At 46.1% G+C, this 26,652-nt stretch overlaps 1 protein-coding gene across 5 annotated transcripts in view; it reads right to left on the bottom strand.

Annotated features, from left to right (window-relative positions):
• Positions 1-26,652, bottom strand: part of CAMK1D (calcium/calmodulin dependent protein kinase ID) — a 370,122-nt gene that overhangs the window by 196,485 nt on the left and 146,985 nt on the right. For all 5 annotated transcript variants that reach the window (XM_040967785.1, XM_040967783.1, XM_040967784.1 and 2 more), the window contains exon 2: positions 17,310-17,441. In XM_040967785.1, coding sequence (XP_040823719.1) covers positions 17,310-17,441 — 132 coding nt within the window. The remainder of the gene's footprint in view (positions 1-17,309; positions 17,442-26,652) is intronic.

Raw genomic sequence — 26,652 nt, 5'->3', positions numbered from 1 at the left:
ATTCTAGGGCTGCTGGCCTTGAGGCCTGATGCATCTAGATCTGGCTTTACTTCTCTTAGGCCTATGGGGTCATGTTAATTTAGTTGTCCTCAGATATTCTGTAGAAAGAGAAGAAAAATGTCCCCATGAACAGCATCATATCCTACTGTTGTCTTCATGTCTCCATTTCTGTTCACAACTCTAGAAGGCTCCCAAATGCTCCAACTTGAAAGCTTACTCTTCTCGTTCCTGACCTCCCTCCCTCCAGACATGAAGTTCAAGTGCTATTCCAAGTCTTCCTGATAAGGTCTGAAAGATCACTGGGATGCCTGAGGGTCTAGCTTTCAGACAGTATATAAAGGAATACTGTAACACCAGCTTCTGACATGGGAAAGACAGGCAGCTGGTTTAGAACTGTTGAGTAGAAGTCAAAAGTTCCAGTGTAGCTCTATCCTCCTACTTGTTAATGAAAATGCCCCCCTACCAGGACGCATCTGCTTCATCCAGAACCTGAGGAAGATGGAGGGGAAGTGGCATGAAAATATGGATATTGAGTTCCCCATGGAACTTGCAGAGGTCCCACAGAATTCCCAGGTGACTTCACACCTGGAAAAGTACTTCCCCAAAGAAGAGGCATTGTCCCCAACAAAGAGGCTTGCTAGCTGACCCATTTTCTTCTGTGGCAGTGCTTGGCTGGAGGGGCTGCCAGGTGCACTCTCCCTCCATGCCTCTGCTCTGCTTTCCAGCTGTGTTCTGGCTCACTGCCCAGTCATGATGGTCATGACAGGTATTTTCCTATGTGGGGCAACCCACACTCATGATTGATAAGTGTGCTCACTTTGACACCTTTTCAATCAATCCTACCACTCTATGCACCTCACACAAGTGAGTGTTAAGCATGTTTGCGTCTGTACATGACAATAGCCTGGAGTGAAAAAAAATCAATAGCCTTTCTCCCACATTATCCCTACTGAATTTAAATGCATAAAATCTTTCCTGTTGGTTTGCCTTGTACAGAAAACTCTTGTATCCATTTCTGATTACATCACTCATCCACTATGATCTGGAATCCCTTATGTAAGTACTCTATTATTCCAATATGGATTTTCTCCTTTCATTCTTTAGAACTCATTCTCTGATAACTTCAAACAATCCATCTAGCACCTACCCCTTGGCCCCTCCCAGGAAAAGCTCCTTAGGTACCACCCTTTTCTAATTCATCAAGTGGCAAGGATGTCACTCTCCTGAGCCTCTCTGCAAAGCACCTACACCTCTCCTACTGCCTCTTCAGGCTACTTCTGTGCATAGTTGTTGGGTTTTCTTAGAGCTTTCCCTCTCTCAGCTCTTAGTTGTGGATGGAGTTTGATCCATTTTTTAAAGCATGTGTAACGCATCAGTGCAGTTCAAGAAATGGAATGTGTTAACACATTTCAAAACACTGCCAATTTCTTTCCAGAAGATAGTCTGGAAACTGGCTGAAACACTGGTACCATTAGTAATGTCTTCTCATGTTCAGGTTTTTAAGACTTGTAAATAAAAAAGCCTACTGAGATATTTATCCATGGTGGGGGAGGCTGGGTACGTAGCTCACTCCATGGCCTACATTTTAAAAGAGAGTATTCTACAGCCCATCTGAGATAATCTAACAACAAAACTGCAAAATTGAGGTTAACTCTTCCATGAATTTAATGTATTATCTGGGAACCTCTTTTAAAAAATATATAATGTATGTATTCATGTGAAAGGCAGAGTGATATAAGGGAGAGCCACAGAGAGATCTTTCATCTTCTGAGTCACTCCCCCAAGTCATTGTAACAGCTGGGGCTGGACCAGGTAGAGGCCAAGAGCCCTGAACTCCATCCAAGTCTCCCATGTGGGTGGGCCATCATCTACTGCCCTCCAAAGCACATGGGCAGGAGGATGGATCAACACCAGGGCAGCCTAATGCTACCTAGTACTCTGATACAGGATGCAGTGTGGCAGGTGGCAGCTTAACTGCTGCGCCACAAGGCTTGCCTGATAATTTCTAAAGCATTTATTTAGCTTTTTGGTGCCCACTTCCACCTTTGAAATGAATATAAATTTGTCACTTTCAACCTTAAAGGAGCAGCTGAATCATCTTGGAGAGCTACTGGAAGAACATCCCCAAATCAGGGCTTCTCACAGGCAACCACCTGGCAATCTGCTGACTAGTAACAACTGATTCAGGGGGCCCGGAATGATGGCACAGAGTCTGCCTTGCTCAACAGCTCCCAGGAGATGCAGATGCTGGTCATTTGATGACAACTAAGTGACCAGGGGGCCAGACCCCAACACTAAGACCAGTCCAATGGGGAGCAAGAGCAGTGCAGGTAGAGCAGATGATATGAAAACAACAACAGACAAATCTACCACCATGACCACACCCGTCTTCACAGACCTTAATCTAGAAAAAAAGATTTTAAAGGTATTGAGGGAAAGATCAAAATCTGGTCTTGAGTTTTCGTCTGTTCCAGCTGCTGTGACCAACTAACATAAACTGGGTGGCAGCAGTAATTTATTGCTCATGGTTCCTCAGGTCCAGGAAGTCCAATGTCAACATGCTAATACATCAAGTGTCTAGTAAGGGCCATGTTCCACTTCATGGAGCATGCCTTCAGGCTGTGCCCACTCTGGTACAAGTGGCTAACTAGCTCTCCAGCTTCTTGTTAGTAAGAGCCCTGATCCTGTTGTGGTGGTGTGGAGTGAGTCATGATACCTTCCAAAGGCCCCACCTTCTAATACTTTAGGGATTAGGAGTTCACTGTATGAATTTTGAAGATGAGGCAACAGAATCAAACCACAGCCCTTCCTGAAATAGACTTAAGAGTTCTCTAACTCAGAGCAATTGTAAGATAAATATAATTTAGTTAAAATCTCAACATAAATTAGTTTTAAAAGAGATTTATTTCAAATACATCTAGACTTGAAGTTATAGCTCATTGGGGACACTGCCACATCTGTGAGGGTGAAAAGGTAATTTTGGGGAACAGAATTCTAGAGCAACGGGCAAAGTTGCCATCTGTGATACTGGTATCCCATAGAGGAACCAGTTCAAGTCCCAGCTGCTCCAATTCCCACCTAGCTGCCTGCTGATGGCCTGGGAAAAAGCATCAACAGATGGTACAAATCCTTGGGCCCCTGCCACCCACATAGGAGATGCAGAGGAAGCTCCACTCTTGGCTTTTGTCTGGCCCAGCCCAGAGGCACTGCGGCTATTTGAGGGAGTGAAGCAACAGATGATAGATTTCTCCCTTTCCTTCTCTCTACCTTTGTAATCGACTTTCAAATAAATAAATCTTTTTAAAAGGTAACTGCTCATTTTTTTAAAAGATTTATTTTATTTTTATTGGAAAGGCTGATATACAGAGAGGAGAGACGGAGAGGAAGATCTTCCGTCTGATGATTCACTCCCCAGGAGGCTGCAACGGCTGGCGCTGAGCCAATCCAAAGCCAGGAGCCTCCTCCGGGTCTCCCACATGGGCGCAGGGTCCCAAAGCTTTGGGCCGTCCTCGACCGCTTTCCCGGGCCACAGGCAGGGAGCTGGAAGGGAAGTGGAGCTGCCATGATTAGAACCGGCGCCCAAATGGGATCCCGGGCGTGCAAGGCGAGGACCTTAACCACTGCTCTATCACGCGGGCCCAATTGCTCATTCTTAACACACAATTTCCAAGAACTTTAAAATATTTCTTTCCTACCCTCTTCATATTTCTTATTTCTACATATGCTCACTAAACAATTAAGAGTAGTAAAAAAAATGAACTTCAATTGAATCTGTATTTCCAGTAAATAGAGTAAAAATGAAGATTTTCTGCAAATCAACATATCTGTACCATTCCAGAAATGATGTTGTGAGAAATCTAAATGATATGTTGATATTATAGGTTATTTTACTTAAAATAATTGTGGTTTATGCATATCAGTAAATGCAATTTACTACTGAAAAAAATGGAATTAAATGTTCACTCGAATTGAACTGTTGAATACAGAGAATACAGAAGCCTGAAATATAAACTCTGAGAAGTCACACTGCCTTGTACACCATCTGTTCATCTGAATTGGCAACAATATTGTGAAAATATGCAGGCATATTTCTTAAGTGGTTCTTCAGGACCATTTCCATTTCCAGAAGGTTTGTATTACACTGATTGACACTGTGACTTTACAAAGAAAAAGTCATTCATTCTAAACTATGCTTTTCTGAAAGAGTTTAAACCCAACCACATCTGTTAGCTCACTCTCTAGGCAAGACTGGCTCAGGGTGGATGCCAGACATCTGGCACCCAGGTCTCCCTGTGGGAGGCAGAGCCATCAACACTGCCTCCCCAGGTCTGCATCAGCAGGCAACAGGAATCAGGAGACTGAACCTGGAACTGAACCGAGCTGACGTGGGATACGGGCATCTTAATCTCCAGGCTACATCTCCACTGAGTTATGTTAAGGAAGCAGGAGTGTTTTTATTCTGAAAATGCTATGTTGACTAAGTAATAATAGATATAAAAGTTTTCCAGTTCTAAAACACCAAAGCTATGAGCAGACATTGATACAATGGCTGTTCCTAAGACAAATCACCTAAATAATCCACCAATTCAAACCTGCATTTAAAAAACAAAAAACAACAACAACAAAAACAACTCTGTATCACTTAAACCAAATGATCTTTTAGGAAAGTAAATACTACTAGCCATATTCCTCCAAGGAATTATTTCAACAGCAGCAACTTCCTCATGGAAATCTAAGACACTACACTGAATGAGGATGCTGCCATCCTCGTGCACCACATTTCCTGCTTGACAGCTTTTGTCCGGCAAAAGATCTTACCCGGATTATGTTTCCAAGCAAATAGCAAAAGAAAACAGCAGGAATTTATAGCTAGGGAATCAGGCTCAGAGCCATGGAAACACGACTCAAACCAAACTCACAACACACAAAGAGACACTTCTCCAAGACAGTTACATTATTCTTCCGATCCAGAATCCAGCGCCAGATTGGTAAGAAAGCACAACTAACCAGGTATTGTGGCCAAGTGGCCTAAGAAAGCACAACTAATGCTGGAGTAAAAAGCCTGTTCTGTTCTACATCCAGAGAAACTTACACCCTCATGTATTTACACCCATGGAGGTGGAAATTTCAAGTTCTCTACCTGGTGCATTCAGTGGCCACTCATTGGATGCTTCATGCCTGCTTTTCCTATTCTGTATCATCCACCCTGTAGCCCACTTTGTTGTCCATGACGGCTCATGAGCAGGCAACCTTCCATATGTTTCTAGAACATACTGGAAAGGCACTGCAGAAATCAGCAAAGCAACAGCACAGCTCCCTGGCCTGCAGCTGGCTAGAGAGACATGATAATCGCATGGCAGAGAGGCACAGTCCATGCTTTTCAGATCATTCCACAACTGGAAGCTGGCTTGGAGCTAAGAAGTGGCCATCTTCCCTCCAATGACAAGAAACTGACACAGAGGCCAAACACACCCAACATGAGAAGGAGACCTTTCCAACGTGTAATCTGAACACAGGTTTGGAGGCTGGGCCTTCAGCCCCTTTCTAGAGAATCCAGAAGAGGTGGCAGCTTGAGGTAGAACAAGACAGTAGCAGATACCATTCCATGCCAAGGAGCAGAGGTCAGCAACATGACAGCATCAAATGGGAATCACTGGGAGAAGTTTCTGAAGCCAGATTCAATATCCCACCCTGCAACCTGGCCAGGTGACCATGGTAAGTTTTTGTAGTCTAGGAAACATTTGGAGAGTACTAGCAACATGGTACAGTGCATTAAGCCATTGCTTGTGATGCTGGCAACCCAAATGGGTGCCAGCTCAAGTTCCAGCTGCTCCACTTCTGATCCTGCTCCTTGCTAATGTGCGTGGGGAAGCAGCAGAGAAAGGTCCAAGTGCTTGGCCCTCTGCCACTCATGTGGGAGACCAGGATGGAATTCCAAGCTCCCAGCTATGGCCTGGCCCAGCCTTGGCCATTGTAGCCAGTTGAGGATCATATCATGGATGGAAAATCTCTTTCTTTCCCTCTCAGGAACTCTTTCAAATAAATACATAAATCTTTACTTAAAAATATAGCTCTTTGCACTCTCATGAAAGATGCTTGCACAAGACAGACACTATGGAAGCACAGAAACAGCTCTATGACTGGAGACCAGAAACCATCACCTGGCTGCACATCTGCCCAAATTGGCTCTGGGATCTGGAGCCAAGGCACTTCTTCACTTTTCCCAGTTCTAAAACACCAAAGCTATGAGCAGACATTGATACAAGAGCAGCACTTTTCACATGAGCTTGTCAGCAAGAGCAACAGGAAAACAGATGTATTTTCAACGACTCTGCCACCGCACTGAAGGTATCACTGCACAGTATCTTCTCCATGGCAAGTTGACCAGCCTGCTCAGCACAGCCAGCACGGTGTCCCATGTCATTGCGACTTCTTTGAGCTTGGCAATACTTGTGTGATGGAGCAGCTTCTGGGAAGGCCCCTTTCACCTGTCCCCACTGTCTAGCAGCATGCATCCCTACATGAGACACTAACATATACAGGAAGCAGGTACAGAGAGCCTGCACTGCATACCGGCACAGCTCTGAGAACCTGACATGCACTGGCTCTTTAATCCCTACAACTACCGCTTGAGGTAAATCCCAACATGGCCCTCATTTCCTGGAAATGGAGCCTCAGAGTTGAAATGGCCTACCCAGCGTCATTGAAGAGGAATAGCGGCTACATTCAAAATTAAACAAGCTCACTGAAGTCAGAAATAGTGAGCAATTCCTTTTACCACTGATGAGCATCTCCTAATGTAATGAATGGCTGCCTATGTCAAGAATAGATGGCCCTTTTCTCTTTTATAAAAACATCTATTGGGCCCGGCGCAGTGGCACAGGGGTTAAGATCCTCACCTTGCACGTCCAGGATCCCATATGGGCGCCGGCTCTATCCTGGCAGCCCTGCTTCCCATCCTGCTCCCTGCTTGTGGTCTGGGAAAGCAGTCGAGGATGGCCCAAAGCTTTGGGACTCTGCGCCCGTGTGGGAGACCCGGAGGAGGCTCCTGGCTTTGGACTGGCATAGTATCAGCCGTTGCGCTCACTTGGGGAGTGAATCATCAGACGGAAGATCTTCCTGTCTCTCCTCTCTGTATATCAGCCTTTCCAATAAAGAAAATAATAAAAATAAATCTTAAAAAAAAAAAAAAACATCTATTTATTGGGGCCAGCACTGTGGCATGCTATAAACCTCTGCCTACAATGACATGGGATGCTGGTTTACATCCTGGCTGCTCCACTTCTCTAGCTCCCTGCTAGTGTGCCTGGGAAAACAGCAAAGGATGGCTCAGTGCTTGGGTCCCTACACCCACATAGCAGACCTGGAAGAAGCTCCTAAGCTTCAGATCAGCTAAGTTTCAACTGTTGTAGCCTTTTGGGAAGTAAATTAGCAGATGGAAGACTCCTCTCTCAGTCTCACCCCTTTCTCCAATACTTGGAGTTTTTAAGAGGGGCAGGGAAGGAGGGAGGGAGGGCAGGAACAAGGGAGGGGCAGAGGAAAGTAGGGTGAGTGCACCCATCTGCTACTTCAAACCCCAGATGGCCAAAGGGGCCAGTGTTGGGGCAGACCGAAGCCAGGAGCTTTAGCTGGGGTGGCATGAGCCCGAGTAACTGGGTCATCTTCTGCCATTTTTCTTAGGTCTTTAGCAGGGAGCTGGATCAGAAGTAGCACATTCAGGACATGAATCAATGCCCACATGCAATGCTGGTGTTACAGGCAATGTTTTTATCTACTATACCACAGCACCTCCCCTAAAGCGAGAGCATGGAGGGACACATGATGGATCAAATCACAATGGTCAGAGATGGACAGACCTGCCTGGCTTCCTGCTCTACTTACTACTGCTAAAGAGGTCTCTAGAAATGTCTCAATGAGTAAGTCCTTTGTCTGTAAAGGGTGGATAATAATTTCTACTTCATGAATTTATTGTGAGGATTAACAAAATGATGCTTATGTAAATTCTAGAGAGTTTCTAAATCATAACAAAGGAAGAATCCATATATTTAAAAATCCCAAAGGATAAACAGATACATTGTGCTGGAGTTACAGACACTTCTATTCTGACTTTAAGTATATCAGTGTATTAAAGCAACTGCTACCTGTTCCTTGGGAGTTCTAAGACTTCAGTTTCCACTTCAGTGATTGCCATAGAACCCATACTGCCAGCAATGATTCCTAACAGAAAGGGAGGTCAGGACCTTGAAGGGTGGAAGACAGCCCTAAAAGGCGAGCCTGTATTCGCCCCAGCTCCTTCACTCAAAACAAGATACATTGCACCTCAGTTTTCCCTTCTATAAAATAGACAAAAACCGCTCCCTCTCTATGCATATTTAAATGCCTACATAGATTATACTAACCTGCATTAACCTGTACGTATGTGGGTGCACTTAGTTCATCACCTCTGTCACTTAGGTAAGAACCCAAACAACAGATCCTACAGCAACCCTGTTCTTGTTAATAAACATTTTTGTATGTGTTTGAATTCCCAAGGGACACCCACCATTTGCCTGTATCATAGTCGGGACAAAATTTTAAATATTCATGGGAGAAAATGCAAAAGTGTAAATATATATCGTAAGTCATATTTATCAAGTCCCTTGCAAGTATTTTAGAAAAGGTTCCTTCAGTTAAGCATTTTCCCAGACCCAGCTTCAGATCAGTCACCAAACCCTCTAGCCCCAATTTTAAGCTTGCAGAAAAAGGGCAATATAGATTTAAAATGATGAACAATTATTTTATTTAAGCCCAAGTGCTAACCTTGGACTTCAAATGTGTGAAATGAAATATATTCATCAAACCAGTTACATTTTAAAATGTGACTCGTGAATAAAGCTTCACTAAAATAACTGATGTACTCCTATAAATAATGCCAGGGTCCTGTGATGACAGAGTGACACAACCCAAAGTGGAGCAGACGGCAAGGGCAGGCCTTTGATATACGTAGATTTCTTTTTCTATATTTGCCATCCTCATCTATCCCAGGACTCTTTGGCATTTCATGTTTCATGTAGTGTGATTCTCCAGTGTAAACTAGTCTGGCGTTTTTAGGACTATGTACATACATATACTTGGAATCATCTCAGTGAAATCTGTATAAATCATTAGCTAAGCAGGCTCACAGAAGCAGGGCAGAAGATATTTGCTAAGATACATTATAAGAGGCATTTCATCACCAAGTAGGCCACACAAGAGCTGAACTCCCAAAGGAAATACCCAAATTAGATGACAAAGAGCACAAGGAAATAAGCATGTAAATAACTGGCACTGCTTCTAAAACTATGCTAAAATGGCAGGTTCTTCAACTATTCCAAATATTCACAATCATGCATGTATGTATATACGTGTGTGTGTGTGTAATACACATTAGACAGATAATGACAGCAGGAACAGCCTGACAAGATTCAAGTATACTCTATAATCCCTGTAGAAGCTTCTCCCTATCAGTGCTGCCTTCTCTTCTAGAAGGTCTTGGTCACTGGCATGGTTAATTTCACATACCAATTTGCCTACCTGCACTATGAGATGCCCAGACAGCTAACAAGACATCATTCCTGCATTGCCATGAGGGTGTTTCCAGAAGAGGTGAGCATTTAAACAGGTGGGCTGAGTAATAAAGAACAGCTTCCCCAACATGAGCCTCATTCAGTCCATTTGATGGCCAGAACAGAACAAAAAGACAGAGGAAGGGCACTCAGGCAGGCATAACCGGAAGTCAGCATAGATTTTTTCCCTCTACTAAATACCCTCACCCAAGCAGCCCCCAGGTCTCTAGCCTCCCTAGCATCACTCGAGGCCACTCTACCCTTGCCTCCACTCTCACCATCTCGCCCCGAGTGCAGAGCTGTTCAGGAAACCTCAGACGTGGGGAGCACATGCACAAGGTCCCAGTCAGGCATATGTTGGTGCCATACAGTCTCAGAGGGAGGGGTCCAGCCAGACTAGGACAGCCCAGGGGCCGGGGACATCCCTAAGGAAATATGCATCAAACTGATGCAAAGAGGAGCATGGGTGCAAGCTGGGATAGAGGTGAGCAACCATGTATTCCTTTTGGGAAACTAAAGTCAAATACGGAGCATACACAATGGAGGTGGATTTTATCAAGCAGGTGACTTGGTGGAATTCAGTGAGGTATCAGATGTCCAGCTTATTTTTGCTACAAGGAGAAAGGACTAGAGGAAGCAGGGGAATGACAGTTCCAAGAGCTCTACCCTGAGTGCAACAATTGAAAAAACAAAGCCTCAGGCAGGGAGAGGCCCCTGAGATATCAGGTTCCTGGAGGAATAAACCAATATGCCTGCTCAGGCTACTTTGAGTAGCCCTGTTTTAGAGTGAGGGATTCCCAGCCAACTTACTTCCCTCCATTTTAAGGACTTCTGAAAAATCAGTAAGACCAATAGGAAAGCACTGATTCTGGATCTCACATAATATCACAAGTGTTTCTGGTTCCCTGCTGGGAGCAAGGCACCATGAGAAGACCACCTAGAAGCCCCAGAGGTATCTTCCCTTGGTTGTAAAACTGCATCAGAATCAAACACATTCATTTCCCTCATAGCAATGCCCCCACTCAGGAGAAAAGTAAAAACAAGGAATGGGTGTTTGGTGTTGGCTGTCAATGAAGCTGTGTGCTGTCCACCTGCCCAAGGGAGACTGTTCACTCTAGAGCACAGCAGAAGTATGTCTAAGAAGGCCTGGCCCTGGCACCTTCTCTGGCACCAGAGGAAGATCATGGATCCTCACTTGTGACTAGCTTTTCTGGGGCTTTATGTCAGCAGGTTCAAGATGGGTGGTGTTTGGACACCAGCAGACACATGCACATTCAAGATGAACATACCAAAGGGGACATCTTGCCCCCTGGTATCACACACGTCCACCAGCAGCAGCCACCACCAAGTCCCTCACCACAGCCCTGCAACTCTGTTTTACGTAGAGTGCACGCTTTTTTCTTTATAATCAAGGGAGCTTCCCAGAAGGGTTTCTGCGGTCAGCCATAAATGATGGCTCTGCCTGTTTCCCACCGGGGAGCTCTCAGCTACTGCTCCCCACATGTCCTACCTGTGTGTGCCACTCTGACGCTCTGAGCAGATGTGACAGATCCATAAGAAGCTGTTGTCAGAGCCTGAGAAATCTAAGCATCAGTGCTGCCCAGCTCAGCCACTTCCAGCCACAGGAAAAGCTGGTTTTATTCAGCGACAATCAATGAATCTCTACTGAGGCGGTTCGTGCTCTCACACACACAATTGAAACTGGCACCCAGCAGGGACCTAGGCAAGTGAACAAGTGAAAATGCAGTGAGCCTGACTGCAGGGGGTTCATGGCCTTGAAAGCCTTTCTCTGAAGGCTATTCGGAAATTCTAAAAGCAGCTGTCTTTTTCTTTGGGCACCCAGGCTTCCTTCAGGTTAGCTAGTCACATCAGTCCAGTCCAGAGTAACCATCACATTCAGCCACTGCCTGGGCTGCCGGAGCCCTGTTCACTGTGGCCTGGGTACTGGCTTATCTCCCCGAGCAAGGCCCAAGTGTACTATGCAGCCTGCCAGCCATGGGGACTCCATCCAGGCTCTGCTGGGGGCCTGGGGGGGGGGGACCAACCCGTTATCCAGGCCCTCCAGGCTGGGAAATGTCATTATCACATCTGCTCTCCTGGATTACTCTTAGAGCTTTGAGATTCTCACTCTGCATTCATTTTCATTTGTGTATGTTACAGAACTGAGGAGCAGCCAAAGCTCCCATGTCTGTGTTCACTCCACAACAACTGAGACTAGACTAGGCTGAAGCTAGAATCTAGGAACCCAATCCAGGTCTCCCACCTGGGTGGCAGGGACCTAACAACGGAAGCTATCACCACTGCCTCCCAGCATGTACATCAGCAGGAAGCAAGAATCAGGAGCAGAGCAGCCACAACGTGCCTCCATGCACTCTGATGGGGGCTGCAGGCATCCCAGCTGGACCCTTAACCACTAAGCTGAACATCCACTCCAAAGTCCTCCAGCATGCTGAAACCCAGCCAGTGCCTGGCACTGGCTCCTCACAGACAGGGTGACAGAATGAAGTCAGTTTACCTGTCTCACAATGAAATTTGGCCCTTCCAAAGGGTTTGCTCCTCTCAACACAACCCCATCACCTAAAGAAAGCACAGTCCAGTGTGTGTACACTCATGCCCACACTCCCAGACATAATAAAAGAATGTCCCCGCTGACAGGTGACTCTTGGGAGCAGCTATTCTCCATTTTGACCTGGTTCTGTATTGAGAATCACTAGTAAGGTTGGGAGAAGGAGCATTTCCATTTATCAGAGCCCACCACAACCTCCCCTTCTGACTCAGTTGACCCATGGTGGGGGCTGGGCATCAGTATGTACTGAAAAGCTACCCAAGTGGCTTTAATGTGCAGCCAAAGGCAAGAGCCATTGCTTTAAAGACAGAGGCAAAGTCCATCAACTGTGAACCCTGAGTGTGTATCCAAGTAGATAAGAACGTGCTACTGTTTCATGATTTAACTTTTATTCTATTTATGTGTGTGAGAGAGTCTCCATCCATTGGTCTACTCCCCAGAAGCCTACAATGGCCAAGCCTAGGCCAGGTCAAAGCCAGGAGCCTAAATTTCCATCTGGGTCTTTATGGGTGGAAGGGTCCCAAGGACTCAAGCCATCTTCCACAACTTTCCGAGTGCATTGGCAAGGAGTTGGACTGCAAATAGAACATCCAGGACTCAAACCACGCTCTATCCCATACGGGATGCCAGCTATACCTGAACCCACTACACCAACACCAGTTCTGAAATTGACATTTCAAAAGCAGTTCCTCCCCAGACCCTTGCCCAAGCAAGATCCAGCTAAGCCTCAGTGTTCCAACTATGAGTAAAATGGCTGTGTGAGATCATCACTGCTGCTTGTCCCATTCCCTGCTTCCACCTGTCTGCATTGCCTTCTCTCTTCATGTCTCATTTAAATGCAGGCTGCTTACATACTTGCTTTCCTCTTCTGAAAAGATGTTTTATGTGTCCCCTTGAAATTCGATTTGAGCAGCGCTTGTCCTCTAGGTAAATAATGCCACAGAAGCCATAAACTCTATGATCCAAACCAAAATGTGTAAGCCTAATGATATTCCATTCCAAGGCTGCATAAAATACTCCACTTGCGGGGCTGCAGCTAAGCACTCTATCTGGAAAAGCTCATGCTGAATCATATAGATTCAGTCCCCTGAATACCAAAGTCAGGCCAGCAGCTTGCCCTGCATAGCAACAGCCTCCCACGCTACATATCGGGTTTTCTCCTTTGAGCCTGCTTTAATATCTACTTATCAAGTGGAAAATTCATTTTGGAACTATTTTCAGAGCAAGTACATAGACATCTTTAAGTATATATTAGTTCCATTACTTTAATCCAATGAAACAAATAAATCACTCACCCTACAGCAAACTGAGCAAGTAAAAAGGCAAGCAGTCTCTCAAACAATCCTACTTGGATGAAAAACCGTGTGGAAATACACACAAGATCAACATTTGTGGCAGGATCCAGAAAAAGAAAAGTGGTCTAGGTGGGACCCCATGAATGATGACCCAAAGATGTTTGTGCACATAACACTTACTGAGACGCTCACTTCCACCCAGGAGGGTTCAGGCCCGGACAGCCACCTGGTCATCTCCTCTTGGACATTGTAAGACCTGCTCTCCCAACCCAGCCTATTCAAATGGGAACTCATCACCTGCCGCCTGTTCTGGCTTCCTGAAGACTGACTTGGTTTTCTGAAATGCAAAGCCGCAGAGATAGAGGAAAATGTACACAAAGAGAAAGGGAGGTAGCGAGCAAGAAAGAGAGAAAGAAAATCTTCAGCCATTACTATTTACTCCAGATAGCCACAATGGCCAGGGATGAACCAGGCTGAATCCAGGAGCCAGGAGCTTCATCTGGATCCCCCATCAGGTGGCATGGGGCCTAAGTATTTGGGTTATCTTCTGCTGTTTTTCCAAGCACATTAGCAAGGAGCTGGATTGGGAGTGGAGCAGCCAGGACTTGAGCCAGCACCCATATAAAATGCCAGTGCTGCAGGCCTTGGCTTGACCACATCACAATGTGGTCTTTTGCTCTCGGATTTCAGAAGTCAGTCAGTGATGTTCTCATCCACATACTCACCCCCATCAGAAACCCAGTGGTTATCCTGGATCCTTACCTCTCCCTCAACTCTGTCTCCATTCAGCCTGTCCCAGCTCCTAAGCCCTGGAGACTCCACTTCATTTATGCCCTCATCTTTATCTCTTGCATCCTTATTCCATAGCTTTTACTGTAATGTGTTGCTTTGTCATTTGTCCACCAGATTCTCCCAGTGGCCTCCAAAATATTCCCAACATATCCTAGCCACTGCAATTGTTCCAAATTCCTCTGCAGAAGTCTGTACAGAACCACTGTGACCATGCTCTTCCTTCCACTGAATCCCTTCAATGCTCCCACAGTCTACAGGAGAGAGGTCAAAGGCATGAGCATGATGTTTAGGCCCTCCACAATCCTCCACCAACTTGAGGTCTCCTTCAGGCCCTCTGTCCTGGTCAGAGGAGCTGTCAAGAGTCCCCACTAACCTGTCTCCCATCAGCTCACCTCTGTCCGGGCTGCTCCCTCTGCTTGGGGTATCCCCCTGCCTCTCTACTCTGCCAACACACACTCATTGTCTGGAGCTATCTTCTCGGTGAACCCTCACACCACACCCCCATAGAAGACCTGGGCATCTTGGTGACTGAGCTCCTAGGCATGCTTCCATCACAGCAGCTGGTGCATTTATTCATTTACGAAACTGTGAGCTCATGAACTTCATCTTACCATCTAACCTCAGTGCCCCATAGTGCTACCTTGATGTATTTTGGCAATCCCACACACGTTTGTTCATTGCATCAAGGTCTCCATGACAGTACTTTGGAAGTGGTCCTAGGTCCACACATTGTGATAGAACAGGTTAAGCCATTGCCTGCTATATAGGCATCTCATAGAAGGCCTGGTTCAAATCCTGGCTGCTCTACTGCCCATCCAGTCCCCTGCTCATGTACCTGCCTGGGAAAGCAGTGGTACCTGCGAGTCATATGAGAGATCAGCATGGAGTTTTGGGCTCCTTGCTCCAATCACATCCAGCCCCAGGGTTGTTGCCACCAACTGCAGAATGAACCAGCACATGGAAGCTCTTTTTCTTCTCGCTCCCCTGACCTTCCATAACTATGACTTTGTTATTAAGTAAATCCTTAATAACAAAGTGTGTCCCCAAGTTATTTTCTTTACAGCTCACTTTCCTTACTTAGCTGACAGTTACTTATGATGTAACTTCATTCTCTTATAAATCACAGAGGACCACATAAAAAAGCTGGGTGGGAGGCTGCCTTCTCTCCTGGGAGGTCTTCTCTCTGTCCTTTACTTCTGAAAGAAGGGCCCCGCTTCCCAGCACTTTGACGGAGAGTGAGACACTATTCACAAAATAGTATTCTAAACCCCAGTACTCCTGGAGTGCAAATAACCTCTCCCTGCAGGGGAATGCTGGAGTGAGGCACAACAAAAGCAGAATATCTGTGGCAAAAACCAGAGCTGGCCTACTGAGCAATATCATTGCCCCCTGTGTACAGGGTGGAAAACAGCACCTAGAAACAGCCTTCCTGATCTTCTCATTCCTGAACCCACCAGGCAGCACCTTCAGTTCAACAGCAGACTGCCCCCATACCCACCCAAGCTGAAGCCCTGGCAAGGCTCTGGGCCCACCCAGAATACCACCCCCAATGTCAAAGGCAGTTATGTCCACAACACATCACCAGTATGCTAAATGTCTCCTCCAAGTACTGCAAGTTCCCTATTAGAAAATGGGTATTGGCAACCCATGGTTCATGGAACACAGCATTTTCCTGCTTGTTGCTAACAGGTTGATTTGCTTTTCCAAGATTCTCTTCCATAGAATCATTCCTGGCAATCCTCCTTTGGATAGTAGGAGATGCTTCCGGTTCCTAACAGAGAAGCCAGAATACCTAAAAACAGGTCACACAAATAAGCAAAAACCCTTCCACTCAACAAGCCATTGAGACTTACTTGTTCTGGAATGCAAGTCCCTGTCTGAGTCAAAGTTCAGAACAGGAGAGTCTGTCCTGACCCTCTCAGGAGAGCTGGGTCTGGCAAAGTCTTTCAACAAGGCCCTTCCTGGTGGCCCCAGAGACAGAGAAGGCTTCCTGCTAAAGAACAAAGAAAGCGTGACATCTTGCTTTGACACCCTAGAAAGCCGGTTCCTGTTCTGCCTTGCTTATCTTTACAGAGATTCTTGCTTTGTTGATTTTGAAATCCCCAACAATGCAAGGCTATTTCAAACAGCCTGTATTAAGAGCAAATCAAAATGTCCACAGCACACTACACAGACACACTAAGCATTTGCAAAAGCAAGTAGATCTCAGCCTGGTGTATCCCCACAAACCTTGTGAGATATGGCATAAAGGCTTCATGATGAAGGTGTGGGAAGCAGGACCAGACACTGCACTAATGAAAGATCATCACTCTATGGCCATACCACCCTGAACACGCCCGATCTCGTCTGAAAGATCATCACAGGGTGGGTCCAATCCAGGCAGCACAGTTCTGTCTGCATGTCTGTGCTACAGGAGCCAAGAACGTTTTATTGGATTATTGGATTTCAGTGCAAACATAAGGCAAAAGTCAACTCAACAGTGAACTCCATGGAAACTGCCAGGTCCCTGGTGTCACATTTATGATCAAGAATGAGAGAAACCTTCAAATTCTGAGACAGTTACACTGGGAGGAAGGCTGTTCCAGGCTCTGTCAGAGCTGCACAGTTTCAGGCACTGTGTGCAGCAAGCCTCGTCTCCCTGTTATAAAAGGCAGCAGTGGTAACAGCAGCCAAAAGTGGCACCCACAGTAGTGGTGTGAGTACCCCCGCTTCATAATGCACAACAGCTGCTAGGGTCAGCATCTCACAAACATTTGGCGCATCCCATAATCCTCACAACAACCTAGAAGAGAGAACCTAACTCCACCACACTCAGGAGTCTCGGGTCTCAGGCCCCAGTCCAGGGTCACAAGGGTTCCAGGGAGTGGCAAGGATCTCAGCTTAGCATCAAGTCTGCCCGACAGCTATGCTCTGGAAATAACTACCTGATAGAAGGGGTAGCAGGTCTGCAGGAAATATGCTTGGATGGTGGTACCATTTGTACAGTCTGGGGGCAGCTGACCTCAAAGAAGCCAACCCCAGGGGAGCACAGGCAGGGTTGAAGGAAGGACCTCCCTCCCGGCAGGCACTTACTTCCTCAGCACAGCGATCTCATTCTCTATGCTGCTTTCCTTGCCCTTCAGCGCCTTCTTGGGGATGCACTTCACCGCAAAGAGTTTTCCAGTTGCCTTCTCTTCAGCCAGAACCACTTCAGAAAAGGCGCCACTGTGGACAAAGAAAGAGAGAAGATGGTAAGTCAGGAATGTGGGCTGCATTTCAGTTTTTCTAACACCACCATCAAAGTCGGAGGAACGGGGACAGGCTCAGAGAGGAACAGGGGTAGGCAGCACTGTGGCTCCTTACCAAACTCCCTCCCTTGGGCAATGAAACACACGGAGCAAGCCTTTTTTCTCCCACAGGGACAGCGGATGTCAACGTGGGTTGGCCACCTCCCGGTGCACCTGCAACCCAACTGCTCACTATGGCAACTTGACTGTGAAGCTAGAAGGAGCACTCTCACCTCCCACTGGCAGAGGCTGCTGGTAGATGGCAACACAGGGCCCACCTGCAGCCCTTAACCCGGCCCACCTCCATGAAGAGAGTCAATGCTCACATTCCTGCCCCACCCCAGCACTGTCACCACCCACAGGTGCCCTTTTATCCAAAGAATACCTCAGAGCCCTTCATCAACATGGAATTCACCCTCACAGCTAGGTGAGGATGTAATGTCATCACAGCATGAGCTGTTACAACATGTGGTGTTGACATGGGTTAATTCATTGGGAAAGGTGGGCAAGTTGTCACTGAGCAGCTTGCTTCCCTGTTAACCTGCACGCACTAACAAGGACCAGGCAGGAGGCAGCCCCCGTCCTGTCTGAAAACATGAACTTCACTGTGCGCCCACAGGTCAGGACAGCCCTTTCCACCAACCCTACACACACACACACACACACACACACACACACACACACAAACACAGGTTGGCAAGCCACAGAGCCAGAGTGCAGTGTCATCCCTGGATACTGTTCCCGAGCTGCAGAAGAAATCTCTGCACAATTAGGTCAGGGGGATAGGGCTCCCTGGAGCCTCTAGACCTGAGCCATCCCAGCTAGATGGCATTGCCCAGTAGGTCGGTCTCTCACCCCAGACTTTGAAGAGCAAAGAAGGTCCCCACAACATCAGCAACAAACTCTCCTGAGCCAAAGAAACCACTGGAAGCACCTACGTTTTCCCAATGCCAAGGCCTCCGGGGCCTGTGTCCTTCAGGTACCATCAAAGGGCTGCCAAAACCAGGAGAATTAGACCGTCCATGCCCATCAAATGAGGCTGTGCATTCTGTCACAGGCCAAGGAGGACAAATTTATATTTTGAAAATCCTTCCAGTGAGAGAAATTCACCCCCACAAAAGGAACCATGAGTGTTTAAGGCAATGTTCTCACTGGTATGTGAATTCTCACCATAGAAGTTCCTCCACCTTTCATGTCTGTATCTAATTATAAAAGCCCAGGGAGGCAGGTGGTGGGTAGTAATCACCCCTCAAAATACCCAAATGGAAAATGACCAGAAAAGGATCTTTTGCTCAAATTTACAAGTGTCAGCAAGTAAGACCCTCCCCTCAAGAATACTGTATGCCAAAACTTGTAAAACCAGCCAGAACCATAATCACTCAGTGTAAACACACACAGGGTGGGCAGTTGGCACAGTGACTGAGATGTCACTTGGGATCTCAGGATACAGGGCCGCATCCTGTATCATAATCTCAACTCCACTCTGCATCCCAGCTTCCTGATAATGTGTGGTCTGGGAGGCAGCAGGAGATGGTCCAAGTTTTAGATCCCTGCCCTTCCAAGTGGGAGAACTCAGACTGAGTCCCCAGCTCCTAGCATCAGCCAGAACCGTAAGCCAGTGGATCTGTTTTTCTACGCTTTAAATAAATAAGATTTGCACAACACACACATATAAACCCATGATGCATTTATCACAGGGTGCAAAACTGAATCAGACATTACAAGCAACACTTGGTCGGCAAGAGATATCAGTGTAAAAGAGGGTTTTCCCACTGCAGATCTCAGGAGCTCACAAGCAAAAAAATGCTTCCAGACTCTGTGGTCCACCCCCTCCCTGGAGGAGTAAGGTCACAGCATGAAATGTGTCCCTGCAGAATAACTTGGGGAGAAGGCGGATAAAGCACACCAGAGCCAACCCCTGGGCTGCTGCAACCAGGTAAGCAGCTGGTGGGACAGTACTGTTCCTGCACCACAGTGTCTCTGTCCTCAGAGGGCAGGATCAAGGGGCACAGACAGATCCAAGGCTTTGTGAGCTAAGTGGCCTCACGTCTGGCAAAAACTAGAACGGCCACGAAGACAACTGTGAAAGATGCAGGGCAGGCAGCAGAGGCCTGAGGACTCCCCTCCAGCAGTTACTGAGTAGTCACAAAGCCAAGGTTACATAGTCCCCATTTTCTTGGGTAGAAAAGCCCACCAGCAACTCCACCCTTGGTTGGGAAACTACAGAAACTCCAAGCAGAGACTTCAGCAGGTGTAAGGACAGTCATATTGACAGCACATCTCCCAAACAGTCAAACAGGAAATGACCCCACATGTCCACTGATGCATGGACAAGTGTGGGACACACAAACACAGAGCATTAATCAGCTGTTTAAAAAAAAAGGAATATCACACAATCACACATGAAACCATGTGGGTGAACTGGGAGACCTTATGCCAGGTAAACCAGACCAGTCAGAAAGACAAACACCATGTGACTCACATGAGGGCCCTGGAGTAGTTAAACTCATAGAGACAGACGGTAGAAGGGTAGTGGCCAGAGGCTGGGCAGAAGCGGAGCCTGAAGTTGATATGGGATGGTTCAGAGTTTCTGTCTGGGAAAATGCAAACAATCTGCAGGTGGATGGTTGCAATGGCTGCACAAGGAGGTGAGCATGCCTAATGTCACTGAATCCTAACCTTGCAAACGGTCATGACAGTGAAGGTGATGCTATGCCTGTTACCACAATCGGAAAGTAAAGAAAGAGATTGCTTTGTGGTATAGCAAGTTCAGCCTCCACCTTCAATAAGCAATCAGTTCAAGTCCCGGCTGTTCCACTTCTGCTCCAGCTCTCTGCCAATGAGCCTGAGAGGGCAGCGGAACATGGACTTTGCCAACACACAAAACCCAGATGGAGAGTTGGGCTCTTGGCTTTGGTCTCACCTGGGCCCTGGCCTTCCATCCATATAGAGAGTGAGCCATTGGGTGGAAGATATAGTCTCTCCCTCTCTCTCTTCCCGTGTGTGTGTGTGTGTGTGTGTGTGTGTGTGTGAGAGAGAGAGAGAGAGAGACTGCCTCTCAAATAAATTAAAAATCAATACTAAAAACAATTACAAAGGAAAACAGTTCTACTCACCAACTGCCTAAGAAGTAGAATCCTGTGATACATTTTCTCACTTATTACTTCAAGGAAAAAAAAACTGCATGGATAACGGGTAACTGCAGAAGGGAAGCATGTGGCATGCACCACTTAATGTTGACAAAGTGCTTTGGCATACATCAATCAGTCCTACTCCACAGCTATCATCACCCTAAAAGGTCAGGATACCATCTCTAGTTACCCAGAAAGTACAGAGCCGACCAGAAGGCAGAGGTCTCCTAAGCCCTGCCAGGGCCTCTCAGTATCGGAGGCTGCACTGCCACCACTGCTGCCAATGGTCTAGGCCTCCAGCTTTGGTCTCCAAGGGAGACACCACCCTCCTGAGCACACACACCCACTCGCTTCAGCATTTAACCAAACTGTGCATATTTACTGCCCCTAATCTTCCCAAATACAAAGCTCTTTGGTTTTAAACGATGTGAAACCCATGTAGATCATCCTTGCCCCCCACAAGAAATAGCAATCATTCAAAGACACTGCCCCCTGCTCCAGGAAAGTGAATTACCGACATCAAACACAAAACTCTGTCTGGCAGGGGTGTCTGCAATTCATGACAGGATGCAATGTGTGTGTGTGTGTATAGAGAAGCTGGTGGCAGAAAAAAACAACAGTAAAAAGGATGATCTGAGAGTCTAAGAAGTCTCTAAGAAACCACATTCTAAGAAATCTAAGCAGGACAGCAAAGGGGCAATGTAAGTACAGTATCCACTGGGCAGTCACAGCTGCATACTGGGCTTTCACCTGTAGCCCATTCTTCCTTTTCTACAACTTTCCCCTGGAAAATCAGTATAGCTTCCAGGGTTTCAGCCCCCAGCTATCCACTGAGAGTCTCTGACTGTCATATAAGCTGTCATCTCTCCCGTGTGTTGGTCACCTTCATCCCAATCGCCTCCTCAGCCCCTCACCAGCCTCTCGAGGAGCACCCTAACCAGAGCAAAAGCAACATCTTAATTGCAAAACTTCCTGTCACTTCCACAGAGTGAGTAATCCATAACCTTTCCATTCTCCCTCTCACTGCCATCTTGAAGCACATACAGGGCCCCTGCAGAAGACACCCACCAGTGTCAATCCATTCTTCCATCCCTATACCACCGCTCCGGCTCAAGTCTTAGTTATTTAGCCTTTGAATAACAGGTGCCTCTGCCCTAGCAACTAAATCTATCTCCCACATACTCCCAGAAATACAGCTCTAACTCAGAATGCTTGAAACCTTTAGGGTTTCAAGGCTTAGTAAAAAGCACAAACTCGCGGCCAGTGACCAGCCACTCAAAGGCCCTTCCAAGCCTGATCCCCAATTTGGCATCCTCCTCTGCCAATAACAGCTCCAGAGCCTCCCAACTCAGAACCTCCCCATGCCACCCATACCACCTCAACCCAAGCACATAAGGCAGCTGGCAGTTTCCCAAACACACACATGCCCTGTCACACTACTGGCCTCGTTCAAGCTCCACCCACCTCCTCTTCCCTGATTGTCTCCTTTCTCCTTAGTGAAATTATACTGTGTTTTGTTTTGTTTCAACAGGTTCAGATGGTATACTCCCTTCTCTTGTAGGGTTTTCTCAATCACTTTTAGCCCCCATACATCTGATACCCTCTGATGAAACCCCACTGGAGCATTCCCATCCCAGACTTTTATCTGCCTACCTACACGATGAGAAGCAGCAGGTCATTCTTTTCTGTGTCTCCACACCTAACAACATGGTGTTAACTGGTACCCAGGATGATATAGATGATCACCAATCTCTGGGGCTTGCCTCTGCCTGCTCACTGCTCTTGTGCTGCATACTCACAAAGTAAGCAACAGATTCTAATGAATACCTCCTTATGATCTTCTGCTCTGACCAGCAGAGTCAGTAATGTGGACAGGGAGAGGGTCTGGAGTTGAAACACCGACAGGAGACCAGTGATGGTGGATGTCTCTGCGAAGTCTCTCTTTATTGCTCCTTCACCTCTTCTTATATACTCTTCCCCCCAGATCCTCATTTAGCAGGATATTGGATACAGATGAGTCCAATTAGTCCAGGTGTTTTTAGCCACAAGCCCAGTTCCTGTTCCTGCCCAGGCCAATGAGCGCTAATCAGCTCCCTAGCCCACAACAACCTTCCACTCCCTTTCCCTCTTCACCATCTAGTCCTCCAAGCTTCTATGCAAGCCAATGCAGAACGTAAAGGCTTTTACTCACAGCACAAAGTTTCTTTGATCCCTTCCTGATATATTCTAAACCATGCGCCACGTGCCTGAGTGTTGAAGTAATATTCTACAGATGAATGATCCTGACACAACAGTCTTGACTGGTAAAAATATTAAACTTGCTAATATACAATAGGATATCTCTCCCTGTAAAACTGCATCCTGATTGGCTAGGTAACATTTAGTAGGAAAGAGAAGACAGGTTTCTCCACGGGTGAAAGGACTTTAGAAGACACCATCATTGTGGGAGAAATAAAAAACCTCTGTTTTGAAAACCACATTTTTCAAATTGTGACAAGAGATTTATTTGAATTGTAAGGAAAACTGTAATTCTACTAAAATACATTCTAAATTTCTAGCAAAAATTAAATCTCTGTGACAAATATCTGGAAAAATCCAATGAAAAGTTATTCTTGAAATACTAAATATTTTCTGCACCTGAATAGAAGCTGTGCAAATTACAAACACAGAATCCTTTCCCTGTTGTCTTCCACATTTCAGAGAATATCCAACCATCACCTGGAGGCAGTGACGCTGGTCCCCAGGGAGAGAATCAACAGTCCTTTGAGAGCTGAATTGTTGAGACCAAGGGGGAAATGTCACATGAATAAAGAATTCAGAACAGCTACTTAAGACTTTAACTTCACAAATGATGGCCTCCAAAAAGCCTGTTTTGATGTGCTTAGACAGTTTCAACAACAAAATCATGGTATTGTAGGGTAGACTCCCAAAGCCGGAAAATCCACCCAGACACACCCCCAGCCGTCTCAAGGTGCCATGATCGTAGGCCCAAGGCATTCACTGAAAGATAAAGCAAAGAAACAGGTCAGGTTCTGTGAACTCTCATTTTCCTGAGTTCTGGGGGAAACCTTTGCTCATGCCTAGGCTAAAAACAAATATTTCCAAATCTTGTCAACCCCAGATGGACACATGCTTCCCAGAGGTTAAACATTCCTATAGAGAGGCCTTCAATGCATCTCCACTGCAGACTGGAGCTAAGCCTACCTCAGAGACAAGCTTGCTAAGCCAGCCACCTGCCCACTCACTCCCAATGTTCATTATAAAAACAGAAACAAGGACCTGCAGCTTCTGCTTTCCAAATCTCTGGTCATCTTGAAGCTGCAGTGGTGAAGAACAAGTATCAAACAGTCTCTAAGAAGAGCAGAACACAAGCTGGCTACGCTCAGGGCACAGGATTTTAAAATAAGGTATTTTCTCATTTGAGAGACATTTCCATTACAAAACCAACAAAAGCATAGCCTGACAACAATTTACTGTGACTTGCATATTTTAGGTGCTGCACAAACGTTAGTTACGCGAAACTGATGAAACCTGAAAAACACTCCCCTGACTTTCAACCAGAAATCAGGAATTCCAGAGCTGTCTTTTTGATTCACGACAGTGCACCAAGCCAAGCTCTCAGTAAAATTATATCCATTCCAAATTAGGTCTAGGAATAATCAGATGGTGCTGAAATGATCTACCCTATTAGCTTGGAGTCAGCGATTATTGGCTCATTGCTTTTGCGGGTTCTTTAGTCGTTCTATGTACAAATCAGATTGATTGTGTTATTAACTTTATTAACAGCCTTGCCTCCAGCCTACTGCCATTATCGAACCATGCAACTGGGCCTACAGACATTATCCCCAGGCCTTCAACCATAAATTAAAATGTTCTTTTCCACTAAGCATACCATTTTCCCCAGTGTCAGGCCAGGACAATCTTAAAAGCTGGTATGGAACTAAAAAGGGGTGTGGGGGAAAGGACAGTAGAATGAACTTGGTGATATTTGACTGGAGAGAATCTGGGAAACAGGTGCCTTTCAGGCTTACTGTTCTGGAACAGAATCAATTTGCAGAATGGAAAAACCTGTCCACTAATCCCAACCACCATCTTATAGGCCCCAGAGAAACCAAACAGATAAGAAAAGTTGTGGAGTCAGATGAGTTCAACACTGAGCAACTGCCCAGGCAGAAGACAGGCAAGTTTTAAAGTGACAGCTCTTCCTAGAACAATGTTCAGTTTAAAATCTTCATGAAAATACAGAGTGTTAATGACAATTTGCAGAGCCTGTTGTTTCAGACCCACTCTGGAAAAAAAATATTAATAATAATAATAATACTGCCAAACAAAACACAGCAGTCAGAAAAGCCTCACTTTCATTTGCTGCAAGAACAAAGATGTGGGCATGAAAGTTGGCAACTAACTTAGACACAACATCTATTCAGCAGAGGGTATCTTCTGAAACTTGCCACTTGGCAGTTACACAGTAAACCATGTGACTGGTTTTGTTCATGCTTTAACTAAAAATATTAGGATACTAAAAGTATTAAAATAAAATAGAAGAGATTCATCCAAGGCTCTACTTCATTTGGACCAGTCCCTCACCAATCGGTCCAAACGAGAGATACATCCCCAACTTGAGTAACTGAGTGCTTAGAAACAAGGGGGCTTTCCTCAAAGCAGCCACACTCTTTTTCACTGAAAAAGATTCTCACCTTCCTTCCTGACCAGTAAATTCCACAACAACAAACCACGTTTCAAGTCAGCTTCTATAACTGTGACAAGTCCTCCTTAAATATTCATATGGGCTATCCCAATTTCCCACTCAGCTCCACTCGCATCCCCAGTTCATCACCACACCTGAAACCACTAGAGCAGGCCTGAGTTGTGACAACACCTGTCACAGTGGGGGAGGATCATCACGGGCTCCATCATCAGCAGTGACACCTTCAGTTTCTGAAGGATTTTCTGTGACAGCAGCATCACGGATCTGAACACAGGAAACAAATTCCAAACGAATGTGAGCCGCCATACTTGAAAGGACATGCTTCATTTCCTAGCACAACGTGGCCGCTTGATCCTCTAACAGACTCTAAGACATCATCTCTGCTATCATCGTTGGTTAAAGCTAGAGATGGAACCAAAGCAAGTCAGTCATGTCTTTCTTACCAACAGGGACCATTCACGGACGCTTGGCTTTCTGGAAGTGGTAGCAGAATCAAAGACTCGGCTCTTCTGGGATGACAAAGTCTTCTGCAGCCACAGCTTAAAAACCTAGCAACACTGAAAGACCCAGCCAGTGTCCATGCGAGCCATGCACACATGTGTTGCAAGAGCGATTTTGCTTGGATGATGTGGGTACTTCTTTGGAGGGAAGTGGGACTCCCAGAGTAGCCTCTGTCTTTCTCCATCAAGGGTGCAGATCTCTTATTTGAGGAAGCGTTCGGCTCCTCAGAGCAGCCCTCTCCTTTTCCAGTGGGAAAACGAGAGCAGCAGATCCTCCTGCACCTGCTCTCTGGCTGTCATGCAGACCCAGTGTCCTCCTAAGTCCCAGCACACAGCCTTCCAGGTAGGGGCTGCTGGGCTCCTTAGTAATCAGCAGCCAAGTCCACAACCCCAACACTGGGAGGGGCTGGGAAGTTTATGATTGGTTCCACTGGGCCATCCTACACATGCACTTGTTCTCACTCATGGAGATCCTCTTATATAAGCATTTAAATGTTTAAAAAAGATTTACGCTATTTATTTGAAAGAGTTACAGAGAAAGTGAGGAAACAGAAAGAGAAAACCTCTATTCAACAGTTCATTTCCCACATGGCTGCAATGGCCATATACATGATGCCGGCATTGCAGACGATGGCTTTATCCACTACACCACAACTTCAGACTCCTAAGTACTTTTTAAAATCTTTTTTGGGTTTCCTTGTTTATATCAGATGTCTCAAAACTAACTGGAAATAAAATTATTTTAAGACCATACTAACTAAATACTTCAATGTACTTCTTAATTTTCTTAAGCTCTTTCATTTAAAGGAG

Source organism: Ochotona curzoniae, unplaced genomic scaffold (genome assembly GCF_017591425.1).
Source record: "Ochotona curzoniae isolate NIBS_2020 unplaced genomic scaffold, NIBS_Ocur_1.0 scaffold_4683, whole genome shotgun sequence".
NCBI lineage: Eukaryota > Metazoa > Chordata > Mammalia > Lagomorpha > Ochotonidae > Ochotona > Ochotona curzoniae.
The sequence above is the reverse complement of the archived record's forward strand: the minus strand, read 5'-3'. Positions and strand labels throughout refer to the sequence as shown.